The sequence below is a fragment of the Theropithecus gelada genome, chromosome 1, assembly GCF_003255815.1.
Source record: "Theropithecus gelada isolate Dixy chromosome 1, Tgel_1.0, whole genome shotgun sequence".
Classification (NCBI taxonomy): Eukaryota; Metazoa; Chordata; class Mammalia; order Primates; family Cercopithecidae; genus Theropithecus; species Theropithecus gelada.
The window spans coordinates 21,197,998-21,221,861 of NC_037668.1; the positions used below are offsets into that span (position 1 = coordinate 21,197,998).

The 23,864-nt window shown below is 46.9% G+C and overlaps 3 protein-coding genes across 22 annotated transcripts in view; 2 read left to right on the forward strand and 1 right to left on the reverse strand.

Moving 5' to 3' along the window:
• The window catches only part of DAP3 (death associated protein 3), a 51,489-nt gene extending 41,946 nt beyond the window's left edge, over nt 1-9,543 (forward strand). For both annotated transcript variants that reach the window (XM_025381104.1, XM_025381098.1), the window contains 7 exons: nt 1,210-1,340; nt 2,616-2,696; nt 2,782-2,940; nt 4,895-4,954; nt 5,489-5,578; nt 7,962-8,079; nt 9,172-9,543. In XM_025381104.1, coding sequence (XP_025236889.1) covers nt 1,210-1,340; nt 2,616-2,696; nt 2,782-2,940; nt 4,895-4,954; nt 5,489-5,578; nt 7,962-8,079; nt 9,172-9,257 — 725 coding nt within the window. In that variant the 3' untranslated portion in view covers nt 9,258-9,543. The remainder of the gene's footprint in view (nt 1-1,209; nt 1,341-2,615; nt 2,697-2,781; nt 2,941-4,894; nt 4,955-5,488; nt 5,579-7,961; nt 8,080-9,171) is intronic.
• Nucleotides 1-22,134, forward strand: part of MSTO1 (misato 1, mitochondrial distribution and morphology regulator) — a 146,053-nt gene extending 123,919 nt beyond the window's left edge. Inside the window, exons 1-14 of one of the 19 annotated variants that reach the window (XM_025381072.1) lie at nt 17,004-17,171; nt 17,259-17,394; nt 17,887-17,956; nt 18,062-18,135; nt 18,392-18,446; nt 18,532-18,695; nt 18,826-18,943; nt 19,029-19,163; nt 19,585-19,737; nt 20,016-20,147; nt 20,221-20,405; nt 20,634-20,738; nt 20,829-20,938; nt 21,231-22,134. In XM_025381072.1, coding sequence (XP_025236857.1) covers nt 18,664-18,695; nt 18,826-18,943; nt 19,029-19,163; nt 19,585-19,737; nt 20,016-20,147; nt 20,221-20,405; nt 20,634-20,738; nt 20,829-20,938; nt 21,231-21,445 — 1,185 coding nt within the window. In that variant the 5' untranslated portion in view covers nt 17,004-17,171; nt 17,259-17,394; nt 17,887-17,956; ... (1 more) ...; nt 18,392-18,446; nt 18,532-18,663 and the 3' untranslated portion in view covers nt 21,446-22,134. Of the gene's footprint in view, nt 1-17,003; nt 17,172-17,258; nt 17,809-17,886; nt 17,957-18,061; nt 18,200-18,254; nt 18,447-18,531; nt 18,696-18,825; nt 18,944-19,028; nt 19,164-19,584; nt 19,738-20,015; nt 20,148-20,220; nt 20,406-20,633; nt 20,739-20,828; nt 20,939-21,205 lie in introns of those variants that run through there. The other 18 variants (XM_025381069.1, XM_025381094.1, XM_025381074.1 and 15 more) reach the window with 18 other exon arrangements.
• Nucleotides 21,026-23,864, reverse strand: part of GON4L (gon-4 like) — a 96,646-nt gene continuing 93,807 nt past the window's right edge. The window contains exons 25-27 of the mRNA XM_025378375.1: nt 22,971-23,598; nt 22,778-22,880; nt 21,026-22,053 (exon numbers count right to left, since the gene is read on the reverse strand). Of these exons, the coding sequence (XP_025234160.1) occupies nt 21,904-22,053; nt 22,778-22,880; nt 22,971-23,598 (881 nt within the window). The 3' untranslated portion in view covers nt 21,026-21,903. The remainder of the gene's footprint in view (nt 22,054-22,777; nt 22,881-22,970; nt 23,599-23,864) is intronic.

Sequence of the window (23,864 nt, forward strand, 5' to 3'; positions counted from 1 at the left end):
AGGCCGAGGTCGGAATATTGCTTAGAGCCCAGGAGGAGGCTGCAGTGAGCTGTGATCACACCACTATACTCTAGCGTGGGCAACAAAGCAAGACCCTGTCTCAAAAAAAAAAAAAAAAAAGCCTTTGCTCCAGAGCAGTCTGAGCTCATCCATCATGATTTCTTCGTGATATTATTGCCAAGCAGGTTACAAGGTGAAGTCAATGTGACAAAAGGAAATTGGAGTAAAAGCTTCCTGAAGTCTTTGATGCTAAGCAGTCCTTCTTTTGATATTTAATACCCATGAGCATAAACTCCTGCCTTAGAGGTCGCCATGGAGTTTTTTGTTGTTGTTTTTTTGTTTTTGTTTTTGTTTTGCCATCAGTTAACAATCCTGAGTACCCAGAGAGCCTTTTACTATTTATCAGCATTCTAGAGTCGTCAGTGTGGATTGTCAAAACTTGCATTTATCTCTTTTGTGTTCAATGTTGTGTGCATCCACATTTTCTTTTTTAAACAACCCTGCTTGCATAGTAACATCCACATTTTCTAACTTACCTTTCAAACCTGCCAGTAAGCAGAAGTGGCATTTAATTCACTTGGTATGATTTATATATTGATTCTAATGATAATGTTTAGTCTAAGCTGGACCTGACAAGGCCAGGCATAGTGGTGCACCAGACTTTGAGAGGCTGAGGCAGGAGGATCGCCTGAGCCTGGGAGTTCAAGGTTACAGTGAGCTGTGATCACATCCTGCCTTCCAGCCTGGGTGACAGAGCAAGAGGCTGTCTCAAAAAACAAAGAAAAGAGCCGGGCGCGGTGGCTCAAGCCTGAAATCCCAGCACTTTGGGAGGCCGAGACGGGTGGATCACGAGGTCAGGAGATCGAGACCATCCTGGCTAACACGGTGAAACCCCGTCTCTACTAAAAAATACAAAAAACTAGCCAGGCGAGGTGGCGGGCGCCTGTAGTCCCAGCTACTCAGGAGGCTGAGGCAGGAGAATGGCATAAACCCGGGAGGCAGAGCTTGCAGTGAGCCGAGATCACACCACTGCACTCCAGCCTGGGCGATAGAGCGAGACTCCGTCTCAAAAAAAAAAAAAAAACACCAAAGAAAAGAAATATATATGAGAAACTAAAGTCATTTCCCATAACTTAAAAGAGGCTGGAATATTTCGAGTTGAATACAGTTTCTGCGTGGCTTGTTTTCTTCTGCCTCTTTTTTTTAAAGCTCATCTTTGGGTGAAAAATTGTCAGGATCTTCTGCAGTCCAACTACAACAAACAGCGCTTTGATCAACCTTTAGAGGCTTCAACCTGGCTGAAGAATTTCAAAACTACAAATGAGCGCTTCTTGAACCAGGTGACTAGACTCTCAGAAGTTGAGTGCTTGGTAGTCCTTATATGGATTCTTTGTGCCCTGAGTACCAATAGACTATGGAGAACTGATACTGGAGTTGAAATATCTGTATCAGTTTTAATTTCTTTTTGTAAGTTTTGCTCACGGTGGACTCATAACTTGAAACTCATTTATCCATGTGAAATAAATAGGCAACAGTAAGTTGTTCCCATTTTGTGGGTAGCAAAGTGAAATTCAGTTGATTCATTGACTTGTCAAGGTACATCCTCCAATCCCTCACAAGCACATTTCCAACTACATGATTTTCTCCAGATAAGATCTTTTTAGGGAACCAGAAATGTATTGGAAAAATTCTTCTTTACCCTGGTGATTCTTGGATACCCTGTCTAGACCAGGGGCCTTCAACTCTGGGTATAAAGCAGAGTCACCTAAGGGCTTGTTAAAAATGCAGATGCCATTCTGGACATTTTCATCAGAATCCCTTATGTATGTTTTTTCAAGACTCCAAGCAGAAATGGATTAGAAAGCATTCACTTTGGTCAGGTACGGTGGCTCATATCTATAATCCCAGCACTTTGGGAGGCCGAGGCAGGAGTTCGAGATGAGCCTGGCCAACATGATGAAATCCCATCTCTACTAAAAATACAAAAATTAGCTGGGCGTGGTGGTGCACGCCTGTAGGCCCATCTATTCAGGAGGCTGAGGCAGGGGAATCTCTTGAACCTGAGAATCAGAGGTTGCAGTGAGCCGAGATAGCGCCACTGCACTCCAGCCTGGGTGACAAAGTGAGATATGGTCTCAAAAAACAGAAAAAAGAGGTCAGGCGTGGTGGCTCAGACATGTAATCCTAGCATTTTGGGAGGCCGAGGTGGGCAGATCACCTGAGGTCAGGAATCTAGACCAGCCTGGCCAACATGGTGAAACCCCATCTCTACTAAAAATACAAAAATTAGCCAGGCATGTTGGCACACGCCCGAAATCCCAGCTACTCAGGAGGCTGAGGCAGGAGAATCGCTTGAACCTGGGAAGTGGATGTTGCAGTGAGCTGAGATCGCACCACTGCACTTCAGCTTGGGTTACAGAGCGAAACTCTGTCTCAAAAAAAAAAAACAAAAAACAAAAAAAAAAAACCAAAGCATTCACTTCACTCTTACAGAACCTGAACAATAGATTAAAATGAACTCCTATTAACCTTAGCCTCCAACCTTTTCAAGCGATGGTTTCACCCTTAGGCCAAGTAGCCTTTTTTTGGTTTTTATTTTCTTTGCTTGCTTTTAGATAAAAGTTCAAGAGAAGTATGTCTGGAATAAGAGAGAAAGCACTGAGAAAGGCAGTCCTCTGGGAGAAGTGGTTGAACAGGTATAAGAAAAGACACTGAATGTGTAACATGCAATAACAAGAGAAGGCCTCCGGTAGCACTACAATCCACTGTCTCTCCCAATAGGGCATCACACGGGTGAGGAACGCCACAGATGCAGTTGGAATTGTGCTGAAAGAGCTAAAGAGGCAAAGTTCTTTGGGTATTTTTCACCTCCTGGTGGCCGTGGATGGAATCAATGCTCTTTGGGGAAGAACCACCCTGAAAAGAGAAGATAAAAGCCCGGTAGGAAAACTGGGTGTCTCTATCGATATTCTTTCTCTGATTTCTGGTTCCATCAGTATGGAGGCTGGGTCTTAGCCTTGTAGACCATACAATATGTTTTCTTGCCCTAGGAATATTTAAAGTAAGATAAACAGTAAACAGCTGGGTGCAGTGGCTCACGCCTGTAATCCCAGTGGCTCGGGATGCTGAGGTGGGAGGATCACTTGAGGCCAGGAGTTCAAGACTAGGATGGGCACTATAGCAAGGCCCCTGCCTCTAAAAAAATAAGGAATTAGCCAGTAGCCAGGCATGGTGGCACACACCTGTAGTCACCGCTACTGGAAAGCTGAGGCCAGAGGATCACTTGAGCCCTGGAGTTCAAGGTTGTAATGTGGCATGATTGCAACACTGCACACCAACCTGGGTGACAGAGTGAGATCCTGTCTCTTAAAAAATATATATATGGCTGGGCGCAGTGGCTCATGCCTGTAATCCCAGCACTTGGGGAGACTGAGGCGGCCGAATCACCTGAGGTCGGAGTTTGAGACCAGCTTGACCAACATGGTGAAACCCCTTCTCTACTAAAAATACAAAAACTGGCCGGGCATGGTGGCGCATGCCTGTAATCCCACCTACTCAGGAGGCTGAGGCAGGAGAATCGCTTGAACCCGGGAGCCGATTGCGCCACTGCACTCCAGCCTGGGCAACGAGCAAAACTCCGTGTCAAAAAAACTCCATATACACACACACACACATTCATATATATATGTGTATATGCACATATACATATGTATGTGCACATATGTGTTTGCGTATATATGCACATATTCACATGTATATCTGCACATACACATATATTCATATGTGCATATATACACATATACTCATATTCATATATGCATGTATATATATATGAAGATAAACAGCAAGGCCTGTGGTGGCTGATGCCTGTAATCCCAGCACTTTTAGGAGGCCGAGATGGGTGGTTTGCTTGAGTCCAGGAGTTTGGAGTTTGAGATCAGCCTGGGCAGCACAGTGAAACCCTGTCTCTACAAAAAACACAAAAAATTAGCTGGGCATGGTGGTTTGCACCTGTATGTAGCTCGAGCTCCTTGGAAGGCTGAGATGGGAGGATGGCTTGAGCCCAAGAGGCAGAGGCTGCAATGAGTGGAGATGGTATCACTGCATTCCAGGCTGGGCAACAGAATGAGACTCTGTCTCAAAAAAAAAAAAAAAAAAAAAGATAAACAGTAAAATGGAAACAGAGGAGAAGGTAATGCCAAGAGTTCCACTATTCATTGAAAACTAAGGGAGTATATTGTGGAAAGAGAATGACAGCAGAAGCTATGTTTTCTTTCTTTCTTAATTTTTTATCTTTTGATTCTTTTTTCAAAATGAGGCTAGATGGTCTAAGCAGAGGAGATCAGAAGCATCAAAATGGGGCTGGTTTGGGGTAGTGGGTGTTTTTCTCGGTGACTGTTGTTAATCTCCAGAAGCATGGCAGTTCTGAGGCCAAAGGCTATGTGGCTTATCCCAGAGGGAGTACCTTCAGGTATACAATTATGTCTTAGTTGAGGGTTTTAAAAAAATTGTTGTCGCCAGGCACGGTGGCTCATGCTTGTAATCCCAGCACTTTGGGAGGCCGAGGTGGGCGGATCACAAGGTCAGAAGTTTGAGACCATCCTGGCTAACATGGTGAAACCCTGTCTCTACTAAAAATACAAAAAATTAGGTGCTGATGGCATCTGCCTGTAGTCCCAGCTACTCAGGAGGCTGAGGCAGGAGAATTGCTTGAACCCAGGAGGCGGAGGTTGCAAGTGAGCCGAGATCACGCCACTGCACTCCAGCCTGGGTGACAGAGCAAGACTCTGTCAAGAAAAACAAAAAAAAAACACAAAAAAATTGTCAGTTATTTCAGGAGGACATCTGGGAAAGGCACGTGATGATCTCTTATCTCTTTCTGTCCAATATGCAGATTGCCCCAGAGGAATTAGCACTTGTTCACAACTTAAGGAAAATGACGAAAAATGATTGGGTAAGTGTATATGATACCTCACACATTTCAGAAAGAAATGTATTTTCATTTTAAACATGTTCTCCTATTTCATTGCTAGTACTTTACTGTCTCTAATTTTATGGACAGTAAGTTATTATGTCTTATTTAATTCCTGTATCTGTACCAAGTTAGAAATAAGGTCTGAATTAAAATCTATGTATATGGTTTATAATCTTTCCACTTAACTGGAGTAAGTTTATTCACAACCATTTTATTTAAATATTGGCCTGATTTTATTTTGCTTGTAGACATTTAAAGTGTTTTTGTATTTCCTTACGGTCTTTGGAAAAGAGTTTGAGACCCACACATATGTCATGGTAAATTAAAATCAGGCAGCAGTTTACTGTCAGAGCCAAAGCTGGAATAACCAATTTAGTTGCCATTTAACTGTGCTAGACCATACTTTTGTAACACTGTATGCCCAAGAAAGAAAAAAACATTTACAGATGATTAAATTGCAGTTTTCTATCCTTTTCAACTTTTTCCAGTTCAGCCATTTCTCGTTTCTTTCAGCATGGTGGTGCCATTGTGTCGACTTTGAGCCAGACTGGGTCTCTCTTTAAGCCCCAGAAAGCCTATCTGCCCCAGGAGTTGCTGGGAAAGGTCAAGTCAAACGAAAATTTGTCTTAGATTGTTATCCTGTCTAAAGAAAAGTATTTATTAATCTATTTATTTTGACATAATTTCAGACTTAGAGAAAAATCATATTCCTTTATGCCCTTCTCCTGGATTCCCAAAATATTAACTTGATCATAATTGCTTTAGCCGTCTGTCTTTCTCCAGAGTTTCTTTGCTTTTTTTTTTTTTTTTGAGGCGGAGACTTGCTCTGTCACCCAGGCTTGAGTGCAATGGCGCAATCTCGGCTCACCGCAACCTCCACCTACTGGGTTCAAGTGATTCTCCTTTCTCAGCCTCCTAAGTAGCTGGGATTACAGGTGTCCACCACCACGCCCAGCTAAATTTTTTTTTTTTTTAGTAGAGATGAGGTTTCACCATGTTGGCCAGGCTGGTTTCAAACTCCTGACCTCAAGTGATCCGCCCACCTCAGCCTCCCAAAGTGCTAGGATTATAGGCGTGAACCACAGTGCCTGGTCTTAACACTTCTTTGTCTCCAAATAATGTCTCATTCATATAAATAAAGATACTTTAATATATACCCTGAGCATAATTATCAAAGTCAGAAAATTGACATTGATGTCATACTTATACCTAATTAGTGGAATTAATTCTGATGTAGCCAGTTATCCCGGTATCTTTTATAGAAAAATAAATCCCAGATAATGTGTCACATTAAGTTGTCATGTCTCTGGCCGGGTGCAGTGGCTCATGCCTGTAATCCCAGCACTTTGGGAGGCCGAGGCAGGTGGATAACGAGGTCAGGAGATCGAGACCATCCTGGCTAACACGGTGAAACCCCATCTCTACTAAAAATACAAAAAATTAGCCAGGCGTGGTGGTACGTGCGTGTAGTCTCAGTTACTTGGGAGGCTGAGGCAGAAGAATCGCTTGAACCCAGGAGGCGGATGTTGCAGTGAACCAAGATTGCGCCACTGCACTCTAGCCTGAGCCACAAAGCAAGACTCCGTCTCAAGAAAAAAAAAAAAAATTCCTTCCTGTGAGCATGGTGGCTCACAGCTGTAATCCCAGCACTTTGGGAGGCCAAGGCAGAAGGATCCCTTGAGCTCAGGAGTTTGAGACCAGCCTGGGCAACAAAGTGAGACCCCACCTCTACAAAAAAAATTTATTTATTTATTATTATTATTTTTTTTTTGAGACGGAGTCTCGCTCTGTCACCCAGGCTGGAGTGCAGTGGCCGGATCTCAGCTCACTGCAAGCTCCGCCTCCTGGGTTTACGCCATTCTCCTGCCTCAGCCTCCCGAGTAGCTGGGACTACAGGCGCCCGCCATCTCGCCCGGCTAGGTTTTTTTTGTATTTTTTAGTAGAGACGGGGTTTCACCGTGTTAGCCAGGATGGTCTCGATCTCCTGACCTCGTGATCCGCCCGTCTCGGCCTCCCAAAGTGCTGGGATTACAGGCTTGAGCCACCGCGCCCGGCCCAAAAAAAATTTTTAAATTAGCTGGGCATGGTGGCATTCACATGTAGTCACAGCTACTCTGAAGACTGAGGTGGGAGGATCGCTTGAGCCCGGGAGGTCAAGGTTGTAGTCAGCCCTGATTTTGCCAGTGCACACCATCCTGGGCGACAGAGTGAGGCCCTGTCACAACAGCAAAAAAAAAAGCTCCTTCAAACTTGCTTCTATATCGTTTTAACATGTCCCGATCATTATGTTTTTGGAGACAGGTTCTCACTCTGTCACCCAGGTTGTAGTGCAGTAGCACCATCATAACTCACTGTAGCCTTGAGCACATGTCACCATACCCAACCACGCTGAATGTTGTCTGTCTTTTTTTTTTTTTTTTTTTTTTAGAGGCAGGGTCTTAACTATGTTTTTGCCTAGGGTGGTCTTGAACTGCTCGCTTCAGGCCGGGCATGGTGGCTCATGCCTGTAATCCTAGCACTCTGGGAGGCCGAGGCGGGTGGATCACAAGGTCAAGAGATTGAGACCATCCTGGCTAACATGGTGAAACCCCGTCTCTACTAAAAATGCAAAAAAAAAAAAAAAATTAGCCGGGCGTGGCAGCGGGCGCCTGTAATCCCAGCTACTTGGGAGGTTGAGGCAGGAGAATGGTGTGAACCCAGGAGGCGGAGCTTGCAGTGAGCCGAGATTGCGCCACTGCACTCCAGCCTGGGCGACAGAGCGAGAGTCCATCTCAAAAATACATATATAGATATAGTATCTGTGGCCGCGTAGAGCACGAGTAGCCAGACACCATATGTGGAATCCTGTATCAGGCAATGTTGCCAGAGAATGAGAAGTAGAGTTACATAGAAGAAAAACAAAGACTTTGCCTTCAAAGTGCTTAAGTAGTTTGTCTGGTGCTTTGTCCCTTAACTAATATGTTTCCTGATCCTTTTTCTTCCCCAGGAAGGATTTGATGCCCTGGATCCCTTTATTCCCATCCTGGTTTCCAACTATAACCCAAAGGAATTTGAAAGTTGTATTCAGTATTATTTGGAAAACAATTGGCTTCAACATGAGAAAGGTCCATCATTTAGTTTTTTCCTATCAGGGCTTTGTGATCACAGTAGAATCCCACTCAATCAGAGCCTTGATCTCTTCTTCCATCAACAACAGCCTCTAATTTGTACTTTATCCTTTATCTTGACTTCTTTCTGGCTGATAAATGGTACAGAAAGGTGGGTGGAAGGTTGTTATGGTTTAATTTACAAAAGAGATTTTATCCCTAAATGTTTCATGATAAAGAAGGGAGCAAAACCAACTCCATCCACTGGGCAGAGTTTCCAGGTAATTGGGTTCCTGCCACATTCTCCTTAATGAATTTATTCATTCAACAGACTTCACTTGAGAGATTCATTCTGGGACACCCACAGAATAATTCATACTGCACGAGGGCTACTCCAGCACCTAAGTAAATCTTTGCCACACCTGTCCTAGTAGATGTACAGAAATTAACTTCAGCACCATATTTCATCTACTCTGACTGAAAGCATTCCAGCTGTTCATTTATTTGCCCTTGACCTCACCTTTGAATATGAGAGGGGATATAGAAGAAAAGCTAAGGCTGTTCTATCACTAGATAATAGAAAGTTAATAGTAATTGGAGGCCTGGTGCAGTGGCTCACGCCTGTAATCTGCACTTTGGTAGGCCAAGGTGGGAGGATCACTTGACGTTGGCAATTTGAGACCAGCCTGGTTTATACAGTGAGACCCTATTTCTATTGAAAAAAGAAAAAAAAAAAAGTACTAATTGGAATAGCTTATTAAAGGAGTACAGTGAAGAGTGTAAGACTAACTGCAGCATGTTAAGTTGGGACACACAATGGACAGATTTCTAAGAGTTGGGAGATGTGACAAAATCCTGACGTCCAGAAGACACTCTTGGAGTGGAAGGAGAGCTCCATGGTGGATTGGAGGAGTAGACACAGAAAAGGAAATAATGCATACAAAAGAAGAGTAGCTTGTTGGGGTAAGGGTCTAGAAGTAAGATTTCTTGGGAGATGATAATTACCTCAGAACGTAATTTGGATATAGTAGCCTCTGACTACACCATTTCCTGGGGAACACAGTGCAGCAGCAGGAAACTGCCACTTACCTGTGTTTGTCTCTATTTTAGCTCCTACAGAAGAAGGGAAAAAAGAGCTGCTGTTCCTAAGTAACGCGAACCCCTCGCTGCTGGAGCGGCACTGTGCCTACCTCTAAGCCACGATCACAACATGTGAGGAAGACAGTGGACATCTGCTTTTGTCTGGACCTAGTGAGATGAGGAAGTCGGGCAGTACACAGGAAGAGGAGCCAGGCCCTTGTACCTAGGGGATTGGACAGGACTGCAGTTGGCTCTAGACCTGCATTAAAATGGGTTTCACTGTGAATGCGTGACAATAAGATGTTCCCTTGTTCCTGAAACTTCTATTGGTTTATTGGATGTGGTTTTTCACATTTAAGATAACTGTGGCTCTTTTCCTAAAAAATAAAATACCTTTCTAAAGTGTTGTGTTAGATTAATAATATGGAAGGAGTCTTTAGATTGGCCAAGTTGCATTTCTCTGATATTCCACTTGTTGCAGGTCAGAAGAGATCAATTCTACAGAAATTTCCAGTGGTTCTGTTGAGGTTTTATGGAATTCAGCATGTCAAAATTCACAGCTGGCCGGGCACAGTGGCTCATGCCTGTAATCCCAGCACTTTGGAAGCCCAAGGCGGGCAGACTGCTTGAGTTCAGGAGTTTGCAACCAGCCTGGGCAACATGGTAAAACCCTGTCTCTACTAAAACTACAAAAATTAGCCGGGCACGGTGGCATGCCCCTGTAATCCAAGCTATTCGGCAGGCTGAGGCAGGAGAATTGCTTCACCTTGGGAGGCAGATGTTGCAGTGAGCCGAGATTGCACTACTGCACTCCAGCCTGGGCAACAGAGCAAGACTCCCTCTCAAAAAAATAAAGTACACTGTGCTGTTTTACATGAGAGGCTTCAGCATCTAAGGATGTTGCTACCTGGGGGAAGTGGGGTCCTGGAAGGAATCCTGCATAGGTATGAGGAATAACAATAATGGAAAATCAGTTATCTTCCCTTTCTCCTAGTGCTTTTCTAAAAGGAATCTCTGTTACCAAATCTACACAAATATATATATGACCGGGCTTGGTGGCTCATGCATGTAATCCCAGCACTTTGGGAGGCTGAGGTGGGCAGATCACTTGAGGTCAGGAGTTCAAGACTAGCCTGGCCAACATGGTGAAACCCCGTCTGTACTAAAAATACAAAAAGCCAGGGGTGGTGGCACGCACCTCTAATCCCAGCTACTCGGGAGGCTGAGGCAGGAGACTCGCTTGAACCCAGGAGGCGGAGGTTGCAGTGAGCAGAGATAGCACCACTGCACTCCAGCCTGTGTGATACTCTATATATACACATATGTATATATATTATATGTATATATTATGAATATATTAGTATTACTATTAATATATTGTGTATTATACTATATACTACTTTGATATATATTAGAAATATTACTTTGATAGTGATGTTACTATCAAAGTAATATATGTTGTATATTATATATTGTGTGTGAAAATATATATTACTCATAATATTGGGTCCTGTAATGTATATATATTATATATATTATATATATTTGTATATATATAATATATTTTTTATTTATATATTTTTAAGAGATAGTCTTGCCCTGTCTCCCAGGCTGGAGTGCAGTGGCATGATCACAGCTCACTGCAGCCCCAACTCCTGGGCTCAATCAGTCCTTTCGCCTCAGCCTCCCAAGTAACTTGGGACCACAGGTGTGTGCTACCACACCTGGCTAATTTTTTAGTGTTCGGTAGAGACAGAGTGTAGGTTGGTTTCCCAGGCTAAGCAATATGGCAAAACCTCAGAGTGAGACCCAATCTCTAAATAAATAAATAATTTGAACAAAATAACTGCTAAATGTACACTAGAAACCATATTCCTGATGATAATTTAAAATATCTAAATGGAAAGATACTCCATGTTCATTGATTGGAGTACTCAATAGATGGCAGTTATTCCCATATTAACCTATAGATTCAATGCAATCATTATCAAAATTTCAGCAGGTTTTTTGGAAAACTGACCAAGCACGGTGGTCCATGCCTATAATCTCAGCACCTTGGGAGGCCAAGGTGGGCAGATCACTTGAGCCTAGGAGTTTGAGACCAGCCTGGGGAACATGGAGAAGCCTAGGCTCTACAACAAATACAAAAATTAGCCAGGTATGGTGGTGTGCACCTGTAGTTCCAGCTACTTGGTAGGCTGAGGCAGGAGGATCACTTGAACCCCAGAGCTTGAGGTTTCAGTGAGCCGTGATCATGCCACTGCTTTCCATCCTCAGCTGCAGAGTAAGACCCTGCCTCAAAAAACAAAAAGGAAATTAAAAAGGGAAACTGACCTAAAGTTTATGTTTTTTTAAAATATTATTTTGAGACAGGGTCTCTCTGTTACCCAGGCTGGAATGTCAGGCTGCATTATAGCCTCGACCTTCTGGACTCAATCCTCCCACCTCAGCTCCACGAGTGGTTAGGACTACAGGCACACACCACCACTTGTGGCTAATTCTGATTTTTTTTAAAAAAATAATGATGGGATCTCACTATGTTGCCCAGGCTGCTCTCAAACTCCTGGGCTCAAGTGATCCACCTGTCTCAGCCTCGCAAATTGCTGGGTGTATAAGCGTGAATGACTTTGGCCAGCCTATAACCCCATCGTCTGTTTCTGGGAAGACCTAATGCACCCAAACACAATGCTACCTTCAATAGACAAATCTAAAATTGCAAATAAAAATTCAAAAGAGGGCCAGGTGTGGTGGTGCAGGTGGATCACCTGAGGTCAGGAGTTTGAGACCAGCCTGAGTAACATCATGAGCCAAGATCGCGCCACTGCACTCCAGCCTGGTGACAGTGCGAGACTCCGTCTCAAAAAAAAAAAGAGCCGGGCCCGGTGGCTCACGCCTGTAACCCCAGCACTTTGGGAGGCCGAGACGGGCGGATCACGAGGTCAGCAGATCGAGATCCTGGCTAACACGGTGAAACCCCGTCTCTACTAAAAATACAAAAAATTAGCCGGGTGCGGTGGCCGGCGCCTGTAATCCCAGCTACTCGGGAGGCTGAGGCAGGAGAAAGGCGTGAACCCGGGAGGCGGAGCTTGCAGTGAGCCAAGATTGCGCCACAGCACTCCAGCCTGGGCGACGGAGCGAGCCTGTGTCTCAAAAAAAAAATAATAATAGATTGAGTAGCATGATTAACACTTGTCCTAATGGAAGTAATTTTAAAAATTGAATCCCCAAACAACTTTTTTTTTTTTTTTGGTAGAAGTTCTTTTACATTCACGTAATATACTTTATTTATTTAATTTAATTTAATTTTATTTTAGTTTTTGAGACGGAGTCTCGCTCTGTCACCCAGGCTGGAGTGCAGTGGCACGATCTCGGCTCACTGCAAGTGCCGCCTCCCGGGGTTCATGCCATTCTCCTGCCTCAGCCTCCCGAGTAGCTGGGACTATAGATGCCCGCCACCACACCCAGCTAATTTTTTTTGTATTTTTGGTAGAGATGAAGTTTCACCATGTTAGCCAGGATGGTCTCGATCTCCTGACCTCATGATCTGCCCGCCTCAGCCTCCCAAAGTGCTGGGATTACAGGCGTGAGCCACCGTGCCCGGCCTCTACTTTATTTTTAATAGCCTAACTACAGTCATCCTTTTCTTTAACCCAGGAAGACAGAGAGAGAGCAACTGAAGTTGCCTAAAGCTGAACTTGGACATCACCAAGCCTCTAGAAAGGCAGAAGATTATGAAATAATGCTTTAATAAACATATTATTTAATAAGCATCTGTTGTTCTGCAAAGTAGAAAATACATCAGGTCATTATTGTTGACCCTTGAACAATAACGTTTTTGGACTGCATCTGTCCATGGGTCCACTTAGTCATATATATATATATATATATATATTTTTTTTTTTTTTTTGGACAGGGTCTCGCTCTGTTGCCCAGGCTGGAGTGCAGTGGCATGATCTTGGCTCACTGTAACCTCCGCAACCTAGGTTCAAGCTATCCTCCTGACTCAGCCTCCCTAGTAGCTGGGCTTACAGGTGCCCACCACCACGCCCGACTAATTTCTGTATTTATAGCAGAGACGGGGTGTCACCATATTGGCCAGGCTGTTCTCAAACTCCTGACCTCAGGTGATCCGCTCACTTCAGCCTCCCAAAGTGCTGGGATTACAGGTGTGAGCCACTGAGCCCCGCCTCGCAGATCTTTTTCAATAGAAGTTATATAGAGTGGACCTGCCTTTCTGGCCTCACCTTCCACCTATCAAATCCCAAAACTTCTGAATGTACTTTCTTTTGAAACACATAAAGAACCTGTTCAAAATTGACTGACAATGGACCATAAACCAACTCAATATATTTCAAAGAATTTAAATCATACAGCCGTGTACTCTGATTCTAATACAATTTAAGGTAGAAACCAGTAACAAAAAGAGAAGTAGAAACTCACATGTCTGGAAATAAAAACATACTTTTCTGATGTGCCCATTGGTCAGGAAAATAAATCAGAATGGAATTGAGAAATTCAAATTAAACGATTGTGAAATTACTAAACACAAACTTAAACAAAAATTTTGTACATTGAAAATACTGGGCCGGGTGCGGTGGCTCAAGCCTGTAATCCCAGCACTTTGGGAGGCCGAGACGGGCGGATCACGAGGTCAGGAGATCGAGACCATCCTGGCTAACACGGTGAAACCCCGTCTCTACTAAAAAATACAAAAAAACTAGCCGGGCGAGGTGGCGGGCGCCTGTAGTCCCAGCTACTCGGGAGGCTGAGGCAGGAGAATGGCATAAACCCGGGAGGCGGAGCTTGCAGTGAGCTGAGATCCGGCCACTGCACTCCAGCCTGGGCGACAGAGCAAGACTCCACCTCAAAAAAAAGAAAAAAAAAAAAAAAGAAAGAAAATACTGGCTGGCAGGGCACGGTGACTCAGGCCTGTAATCCCAGCACTTTGGGAGGCCAAGGCAGGAGGATTCCTTGAGCCCAGAACTTCAAGACCAGCCTGGGCACCATAGTGAAACCTCATCTCCACCAAAAATGCAAAAATTGACCGGGCACAGTGGCTCACCTCTGTAATCCCAGCACTTTTGGAGGCTAAAGCGGGCAGATCACCTGAGGTCAGGAGTTCAAGACCAGCCTGGCCAACATGGCAAAATCCTGTCTCTGCTAAAAAATACAAAAATTAGCTGGGCGTGGCGGCAGGCACCTGTAATCCCAGCTACTCGGGAGGCTGAGGCAGGGAGATTGCTTGAACCCAGGAGGTGGAAGTTGCAGTGAGCTGAGATCACGCCACTGCACTCCAGCCTGGGTGACAGAGCGAGGCTCCGTCTCAAGAAAAAAAAAAAAAAAGCAAAAATTAGCTGGATTCGTGATGGCGCACACCTGTAGTCCCAGCTACTTGGGGGGCTGAGGTGGGAGGATGGCTTGAGCCCAAGAGGTCGAAGTTGCAGTGAGCCGTGTTTGTGCCACTGCACTCCAGCTTGAGTGACAAAGTGAGATCCTATCTCAAAAAAATATTTTTAAAAAATATTAAATATTTAAAAATATTAAAATTGGCCAGGTGCAGTGGCTTACGCCTGTAATCCCAGCACTTTGGGAGACTGAGGCTGGCAGATCACGAGGTCAGGAATTCGAGACCAGCCTGGCCAACATAGTGAAACCCTGTCTCTACTAAGAATACAAAAATGAGCCAGGTGTGGTGGCGCGTGCCTGTGGTCCCAGCTGCTCGGGAGTCTGAGGCAGGAGAATCACTTGAACCTGGGAAATGAAGGTTGCAGTGAGCTGAGATCGTGCCATTGCCCTCCAGTCTGGGTGACAGACGACACTCTGGCTAATTTTTGTGTTTTTAGAAGAGAGGGGGTTTGTCACGTTGGCCAGGCTGGTCTTGAACTCCTGACCTCAGGTGATCCACCTGCCTCAGCCTCCCAAAGTGCTGGGATTACAGGCATGAGCCACTACGCCAAACCCAGATCCAATATTTTAAAAAGATAATCAACATAAATGAGTTTGGGATAATTTTAGGAATGCAAGATAGTATTACATGAAAATCAGACGATGTAAAGTATTCATTAGTGCAACAAAGGAAGGATAAAATAATGTAATTATCTCAGTGCGGAGAAAGCTGAAAAAACATTCAAATCTATTAATGACCAAAATTCTTAGCAAAACAGGAATACAGAACTTCCTTAAACTGCCAGAGTACCTATAGAAACTTTTCAGCCCACATCATACTTATAAGTGAAATGGTAGCTGTGCACAGTGCCTCACACCTGTAATCCCAACACTTTCAGAGGCCGAGGTGAGCAGATCGCTTGAGCTCAGGAGTTTGAGACCAGCCTGGGCAAGATGGTGAAACCCCATAAGTACAAAAAATACAAATTAGCCAGTGTGGTGGCCCATGCCTGTAATTGCAGCTACGTGGGAGGCTGCGGTGGGAGGATCGCTTCAGCCCAAGAGGTTGAGGCTGCAGTGAGCCAAGATTGCACCACTGCACTCCAGCCTGGGCAAGAGAGTGAGACCCTGTCTCTAAATAAACAAATAAGACTAAATAAATGTGGAATTACAAAGAGCTCAGAATAGACAAGAGAGTCTCAGATTTTTATTTTTTATTTTCAGACGGAGTCTTGATCTGTCGCCCAGATTGGAGTGCAGTGGTGCTATCTCAGCTCACTGCAATCTCCGCCTCCTGGGTTCAAGTGATTCTCCTGCCTCAGCCTCCGGAGTAGCTGGGATTATAGGTGCCAATCACCATGCCCAACTAATTTTTGTATTTTTAGTAGAGACGGGGTTTCACTATGTTGGCCAAGTTGGTCTAGAACTCTCGACCTCAGGTGGTCCGCCCAGCTCAGTCTCCCAGAGTGCTGGGATTACAGGCTTGAGCCACCGCGCCTGGCTTTTTTTTTTTTTTTTTGAGACAGGGTCTCGCTCTGTCACCCAGACAGGAGTGCAGTAGTGTGATCATAGGTCACTGTAGCCTTGAATTTTTGGGCCCAAGCAATCCTCCCACCTCAGCCTCCAGTTGGGACTACAGATGTGAGCTGCCTGGCTTTTTGAAAAATTATTTTATAGGGTGTCGGGGGCGGGTGTCTCACTAGGTTGCCCAGTCTGGAATTTCAGGACTCAAGCGATCCTCCTGCCTCAGCCTCCCAAAACCGGGGAATGCAGGCATGAGGCTTAGCGCTGGGCCAATATTTGCTTTATCTTTATAAATATACACAAGGATGTTAATCATAGTGCCTAATAGCCCAAAATAGGAAACAATCCTAAAAGCTATTATCAGCACAATATATTCTTTCTTTAGAATAGATCAGTGGTGGTGCAGCGATGAAAAATATAGATATACGCAAAACTATAAATTACATAAACCATACTGAACAAAAGACACCAACAGATACAGACTCTATTTACATAAGGTATTAGATACCAGAGACAGATAAATACATGTAAATGATAGAGATATGATAGCTAGGCCAGTCCACAGGGTATTAGTCCTGATCCGCGTGACATCTGAAGACAGAGGGCATGGGAGGCTTTAGGGGAGCTTCCGCTTTTCTGGCGAGGTTTTATTTTTGCCCGGGGAGCTATCAGCCAGCGAAGATCTGTGAGAAGGGATAAGACCTCAGGGGAAGTACGAGGAAGAGCGTTCCGCGGCCCGCGACCGGGCGGCCCCTTCAGCGGCGGAAGCAGCTCCCAGCCCGCTCCAACGTGGAGCAGGAGCAACGGCGTGGCCCGTGGACCCCGCCCCTCGCAGGCAACCACAGAGAAGCCGGATTGGGCCACGTCCCGGAAGAGGCAGGAATCGGCAAATCGTTTCTCCAATAGAAAAGGATGTGTTTGCGGACCAATAGGTCGCCGAGAATGACACCCGCCCACGCGCCTGCTAAGCCAATCGGCTAGGAGCAGCGAGCGGCGGGGCTGGGTCGCTGCGGTCCCTGGGAGCCGCGCAGTATGGCGGGCGGGGCCCGGGAAGTGCTCACACTGCAGTTGGGACACTTTGCCGGTTTCGTGGGCGCGCACTGGTGGAACCAGCAGGTGAGGTCGGCGGGTAGCTGCCCCCGAGGAGCCCTTCGGGATCTACAGCCCTGACGTTCAGCCGGCCTGCCTCGTCCTCTCTGCTTCCCCAGGATGCTGCGCTGGGCCGAGCAACCGATGCCAAGGAGTCGCCGGGAGAGCTGTGCCCCGATGTCCTGTATCGTACGGGCCGGACGCTGCACGGCCAGGATACCTACACGCCGCGACTCATCCTCATGGATCTGAAGGGTGAGGTGGTGGCAGGGTCAGCCAGTGCCCTGTGTTTCCCTTCCGCGAGCCGAGTCCTTGCGCTGCCGTTATCTTCCAGACCCTCGCACCTTACCGAGCTCCAGGACCGGAGATGAGCTGAGCACAGCATGCACACAACACCCGAGAGGCGCAGGACGGCAAAACTTTATTTTGCTCAAGAGCCATCTCGGGAATAGGCTGCTAGGCCCTAGAGACAGAGGACTTGAACTACAGCACTCCTGTCGGACCCTTGGATGTGGTTGTTGCCCCCGTTCCACAGCTAATGACTAAGCTGAGAACGGAAAGATGGAATCTGGATTCTCCTAGGCCAAGGTTCCCCTGCCCGAACTAGTGTATATCCCAGAAAGCTTGGAAGAGCCAAGTGCTGGAGAGATGGTGACAGCAGGTTGTCAAGTGATCAGAGGAAGGTTAGCTAGACGGGGAGGGTGCCCCAGGCTTTGACCTAACTTTGTCTCTGTTATTTCTGTATAGGTAGTTTGAGCTCCCTAAAGGAGGAAGGTGGACTCCACAGGGACAAACAGTTGGATGCTGCAATAGCATGGTGTGTAATTGATGTGTGGATAAGGGTGGGGAACATGTATGTACATAGAACGCAGGAGAACTCATCAGAGTGCGGTTTCTTTGATCAATCTCCAATCTCTTTCAGGCAGGGAAAGCTCACCACACACAAAGAGGAACTCTGTCCCAAGAACCCTTATCTCCAGGGCTTTGAGTACAGAGGTGAGGGCCTCTGCCCTGAACTTTTTAACCCAGTGCTACAACCCGAGGGCCTCCATAGGGGCAGGTAAAAAGGAATTTTAATCATTTTAAATGTCTTAGAATGATATTTTGGGAAAAAGCACTTCTTTTCCTAAGGACCACGACTCGGTGAACAGAAAGGAGGGTGTGCGGTGTGGCCAGCCAACTCAAGAAGGATGAACCAACCTTTACCTCTAAACTCCCGGGAACTAAATGTAGATTTTTTCACCCTTCCCAGGGAGTGCTGAGTAGTGATGGTGTTTGGAGGGTCAAATCCATTCCCAATGGCAAAGGTGAGACTTCTCCAGATACTGATGGATGCGGGTCTGGGTAGAGCAGAAACGTGGAGCAAGGTACATTTCCTCTGCTTGTCTTCAGGTTCCCCACCACTCACCACCGCTACAACACCAAAACCACTTATCCCTACAGAGGCCAGCATCAGGGTCTGGTCAGACTTCCTCAGAGTCCATCTCCATCCCCGGAGCATCTGTATGATTCAGAAGTACAACCATGATGGGTATGGGGACCCCAAAGGCTGTGAGGCAAGAAACGTGGGTCCCCACCAATGCAGGATGAGGCTGTTGAGGCCATCTTCCCTGCCCTCCCCCAGGACAAGAGGTTGAGGAGCTGAGGGAAGAGATGTAAGTCTTGGATTGTGTTTACTTGTGGCAGGGAAGCAGGTCGGCTGGAAGCTTTTGGCCAAGGGGAAAGTGTCCTAAAGGAACCCAAGTACCAGGAAGAGCTGGAGGACAGGCTGCACTTCTACGTGGAGGAATGTGACTACTTGCAGGTAGCGGCGTGGCAACGTGCACTCCAGGGTAGAAGCTCTTCTCATCCTACTCCCTAACTATTTTTCATCACTCACCTCCGCTCAGGGCTTCCAGATCCTGTGTGACCTGCACGACGGCTTCTCTGGGGTAGGCGCGAAGGCGGCAGAGCTGCTACAAGATGAATATTCAGGGCGGGGAATAATAACGTGGGGCCTGCTACCTGGTCCCTACCATCGTGGGGTGAGTGGAACTTGGAGGAGTAAGCAGTCACACGGTGGGGAGGGAGAAATGAGAATCCCAGGGGGAGAGTTGCTTAATGCAAACTACTCTTTTTCTTTTTTTTTTTTTTTTTTTGAGGCGGAGTCTTCACTCTGTCCCCCAGGCTGGAGTGCAGTGGCACCATCTCGGCTCACTGCAAGCTCCGCCTCCCGGGTTCGCGCCATTCTCCTGCCTCAGCCTCCCGAGTAGCTGGGACTACAGGCGCCCGCCACCGCGCCCGGCTAATTTTTTTTGTATTTTAGTAGAGACGGGGTTTCACCTTGTTAGCCAGGATGGTCTCGATCTCCTGACCTCGTGATCCGCCCGCCTCGGCCTCCCAAAGTGCAGGGATTACAGGCGTGAGCCACCGCGCCCGGCCTAAACTACTCTTTTTCTTCACCAGGAGGCCCAGAGAAACATCTATCGTCTATTAAACACAGCTTTTGGTCTCGTACACCTGACTGCTCACAGCTCTCTCGTCTGTCCTTTGTCCTTGGGTGGGAGCCTGGGCCTGCGACCTGAGCCACCTGTCAACTTCCCTTACCTGCATTACGATGTAAGTCTCGGTGCTCGTTCTGACTGCAGCAGGCTACGGGGCCTCCTCATACTCCCAGTCAGCCGCTGTCTGTTACTGGCTCTGTTCCTGAGGCCCGAGCTTGAACTCAGCTGTGATGTGGCCTCTCAGATCACACTGTCCTATGCCCTATGCTTGTCCAGCCAGAGGCCAGACATACCCCTGCTTTGTCCCCTGGATCTTTCTGGTGTTAATATTCTGCCTCCACACATTCTTTTCCAGGCCTGAGGCCAAGTGCCCCTCTTGGTGTCTTCTTACAGGCCACTCTGCCCTTCCACTGCAGTGCCATCCTGGCTACAGCCCTGGACACAGTCACTGTTCCTTATCGCCTGTGTTCCTCTCCAGTTTCCATGGTTCATCTGGCTGACATGCTGAGCTTCTGTGGGAAAAAGGTATGAAGCTTTGTGAGGGGTTGGGTCAGTGCTGAGAAAATGTCCTCTAACATGTTCTCTTCCTTCTCTTTAGGTGGTGACAGCAGGAGCAACCATTCCTTTCCCCTTGGCTCCAGGCCAGTCCCTTCCTGATTCCCTGATGCAGTTTGGAGGAGCCACCCCATGGACCCCACTGTCTGCATGTGGGGAGCCTTCTGGAACACGTTGCTTTGCCCAGTCAGTGGTGCTGAGGGGTATAGACAGAGCATGCCACACGAGGTGAGAGCTGTTGGTCCTCAGGAACCCTTGTCAGATTTTTGTTTCATATCCTTTTCCCCCTAATTTCTCTGGGACATTCTAATGATATTGTTCCCTCCCCACCCCTTAAAAAGGAAGCAAAAAGAAATTTTTTTTTTTGATCCAGCTGATGGCCTGAAAACATAAGAATTCTTAGTTTCTTATTCATGCTGCCACAGCCTAATGGTGGTTTTGGCTTTGTTCTGGCAGCCAGCTCACCCCAGGGACACCTCCACCCTCCTCCCTTCACGCATGTACCACTGGGGAAGAAGTCTTGGCTCAGTATTTACAACAGCAGCAGCCTAGAGTCATGAGGTCAGTGTAACGGTTGCTCCTGCCCTTCTTGCCAACCTCAACCCTCCTGTGACTTCTTACGCGCTTAGCGTCTGTTCTCTGCCCCCACAGTTCTTCCCATCTGCTGCTGACTCCCTGCAGGGTGGCTCCTCCTTACCCCCACCTCTTCTCAAGCTGCAGTCCACAGGGTATGGTTCTGGATGGTTCCCCCAAGGGAGCAGGTATGTAGGAGGTAAAGAAAACTGAGATTTCAAGTATGGGAGAGTTTTTACTATCTCCGTTCCTGGATTAAAAGTGCTGAAAAAGTCCACAGTTAAACATTCTTTTATTCACCCTATGGCTCCCAAGAAAAGCATTCTTCCTCTGGAGTACTGGTGTACTAAGGGGACAGTACACCAAATTTGTTGAGTTTACAATCAAGTCTACTAAGATTGGACTTCCTTATCAGTTTGATAGAGTCCCAGGGCAGAATAATCATCCATCTACAGGTCTCTCTTTCCTCTCCCTCCTCAGCAGTGGAGAGCATCCCAGTGTTTGGGGCACTGTGTTCCTCTTCGTCCCTGCACCAGACCCTGGAAGCCTTGGCCAGAGACCTCACCAAACTCGACTTGCGGCGCTGGGCCAGCTTCATGGATGCTGGAGTGGAGCACGATGACGTAGCAGAGCTCCTGCAGGAGCTACAAAGCCTGGCCCAGTGCTACCAGGGTGGTGACAGCCTCGTGGACTAAAGTTCCCAGTGTGGGAGAGAGGAGCTAGTGTGCAATAAAAACAGCTGGATGCAGGAGCCCAGTGTCTTCGTGCAGAGGAGCTCGATGTCACAGGACTAGCTACACCAACATATGCACTTTTTACATTTAGAAACACTGTGATTAGACCACAGAACAATAAATATGTGCCATCAGACCAAAAAAAAGTAGAGAAAGGAGCTGAGCTCCACTCTCACTCGATGCTATTTACAGAGGAGATCTGTAAGGTCTTCATAAAAGACCTTGAATGGTGCCTAGGATGGCAGAGCCCCTGGGTCCTACTCCATCCTCCAGCCTTTGTCCTCGTCCTGGGCTCCTCTCCCGGTCTGTAAACTGGGCGCAAGGACTGTACAAGCAGAGTACAACTACCCTCCTGCCTAATGACAGGGCACCTGCTGGGTTTGGTCCTGTGTAGATGATACCCAAGTATTCCCAGAGTCTCATTCATCCAGCTCCTCTTCAGACAGAAGGTCCCCACGGTCAGACAGCTGGTCTGCATTGCTGGTACTGGTTGCATCATCCTCATCCTCAGAGCTGGCTTCACAGGCAGTGTGGAAGAGCTGCATGAGTTCTCGAAAACGGTGGGAGACCTAAGAAAGGCGAAGGGCTGTATTCGCTGATCCTTAGTAACATGTTAACATTTATGAAGCACTATATATTGATTTGCAAAATCTTTTATGTATTCAACACAGCAAGGTTGTGAGAGCTATGTCATTGTAGCTAAGGAAACTCAAGAGGCTAAATGTTTTGTGCAAAGTCACACGCCTCCTAAAAACAGAATGGCCGGCACGGTGGCTCACACCTGTAATCCCAGCACTTTGGGAGGCCGAGGCAGGCGGATCACTTGAGGTCAGGAGTTTGAGACCAGCCTGGCCAACATGGTGAAACCGTGTGTCTACTAAAAATACAAAAATTGGTCGGGTGGCGGGCGCCTGTAATCCCAGCCATTCGGGAGGCTGAGGCAGGAGAATTGCTTGGACCCGGGAGGCAGAGGTTGCAGTGAGCTGAGATCATGCCAGCACTCCAGCCTGGGCGACAGAGCAGGACTCCGGCTCAAAAAAAAAAAAAAAAAGAAAAGAAAAGAAAAAGCTAGAATGGAAACTGGGGCTTCCACAGGAAGGACAAAATGCAGTGTCCTTTCTCCTGTCCTAGAACCACTACCACCCTGATGAGTCAAGCCTTTCCTTAGATCAGACCTTTACAAAAACCACTTACTGTCTTGGATGTGAAAGCTCCTTCTTTGGCCTTTCTGTCTCTTTGTTGTCCATCTTGTCCTCTTTTTACTGGGTCTTCTCCACCCCCACTCCCACTCACCTCAGCAGGTGTCTTATTTCCCAGCTGCTGGGAGATGATGCTGAAGGTCTGTGGCTGTGCCCCTTGCTCCTGGCACATGGTGAGGATCACACGGTCAGCTTCCCTGTAACCCAGGTATCATGATTAACCCTAGGGAGCCGCATGGATGTGGTCTATGCTCTTTTCCAAACACACGTCATCCACCCTTACCTACCTTGTCCACAGGACAACCTTTTCCCCAGTGGAGCTGACCTTGCTGTTGTTGGCACACACTGTAGCTTCTGTGGCCTTTGGCTGCTGCTCCCCCTCTGGACCCTTGCCCTGTGTTCCACTGTCTTTAGACAAACCCCCTCTAGGGGCTTTGGGAGAAGTCTCTGACGTGTCAATTCCTGATGGAGATTCATGGACAGGGGATGTCCTGTCTCTTGTCTTCACCCTACCTCTGCTTGAGGGCAGCCATCTCTCTTGAGTGTCTGGTTTCCCGGACACATGTCTTCTCCCTGCATCTCTGGTCTTTGAGGAAACAGGACTCAGGAAGGAAGCATGGGGTTCCACGGTACCAGGCAATTGCTCAGTTTCTGATGCATCCCAGACCAGCATCAAAGCCTCTGACTCACCCACTGCCTTTTGGCCCTCCCTCTCTTTCTGAAGTCTGGGGGATGCCTTGGGGCAGGAGAGAACCTCAGGCCCAACCTGGTTTCTCTTAACAGTGTACAGTACAGCTCCAGTTTTGGGGGGAAATTGAGGAGTCTCTGGTGAATGAGGTGGTGGGCCATCCAGGAGGAGCCGTTCTGTAAGAGTCACTTCTCGAGGGGACGGCAAAGTGCCCCCCACTGGCAATCCTGCTTAGGAGGAAAATAAGGATCTCAGGGTACTGTCAGGATCAAGATGCACCTAAGCACGAGAATTTACCATAGGTCACTGTGGCCAGGTACTGTGCAAAAATTCTAATACAAAAGAGGGCCGGGCATGGTGGCTCACACCTATAATGCCTGCACTTTGGGAAGCCAAAGTGGTGGGATCGCTTGAGGCCAGGAGTTTGAGACTAGCCTGGGCAATATGGTGAGATCCCATCACTACAAAAATTATAAATAATAAAAGAGTTGGG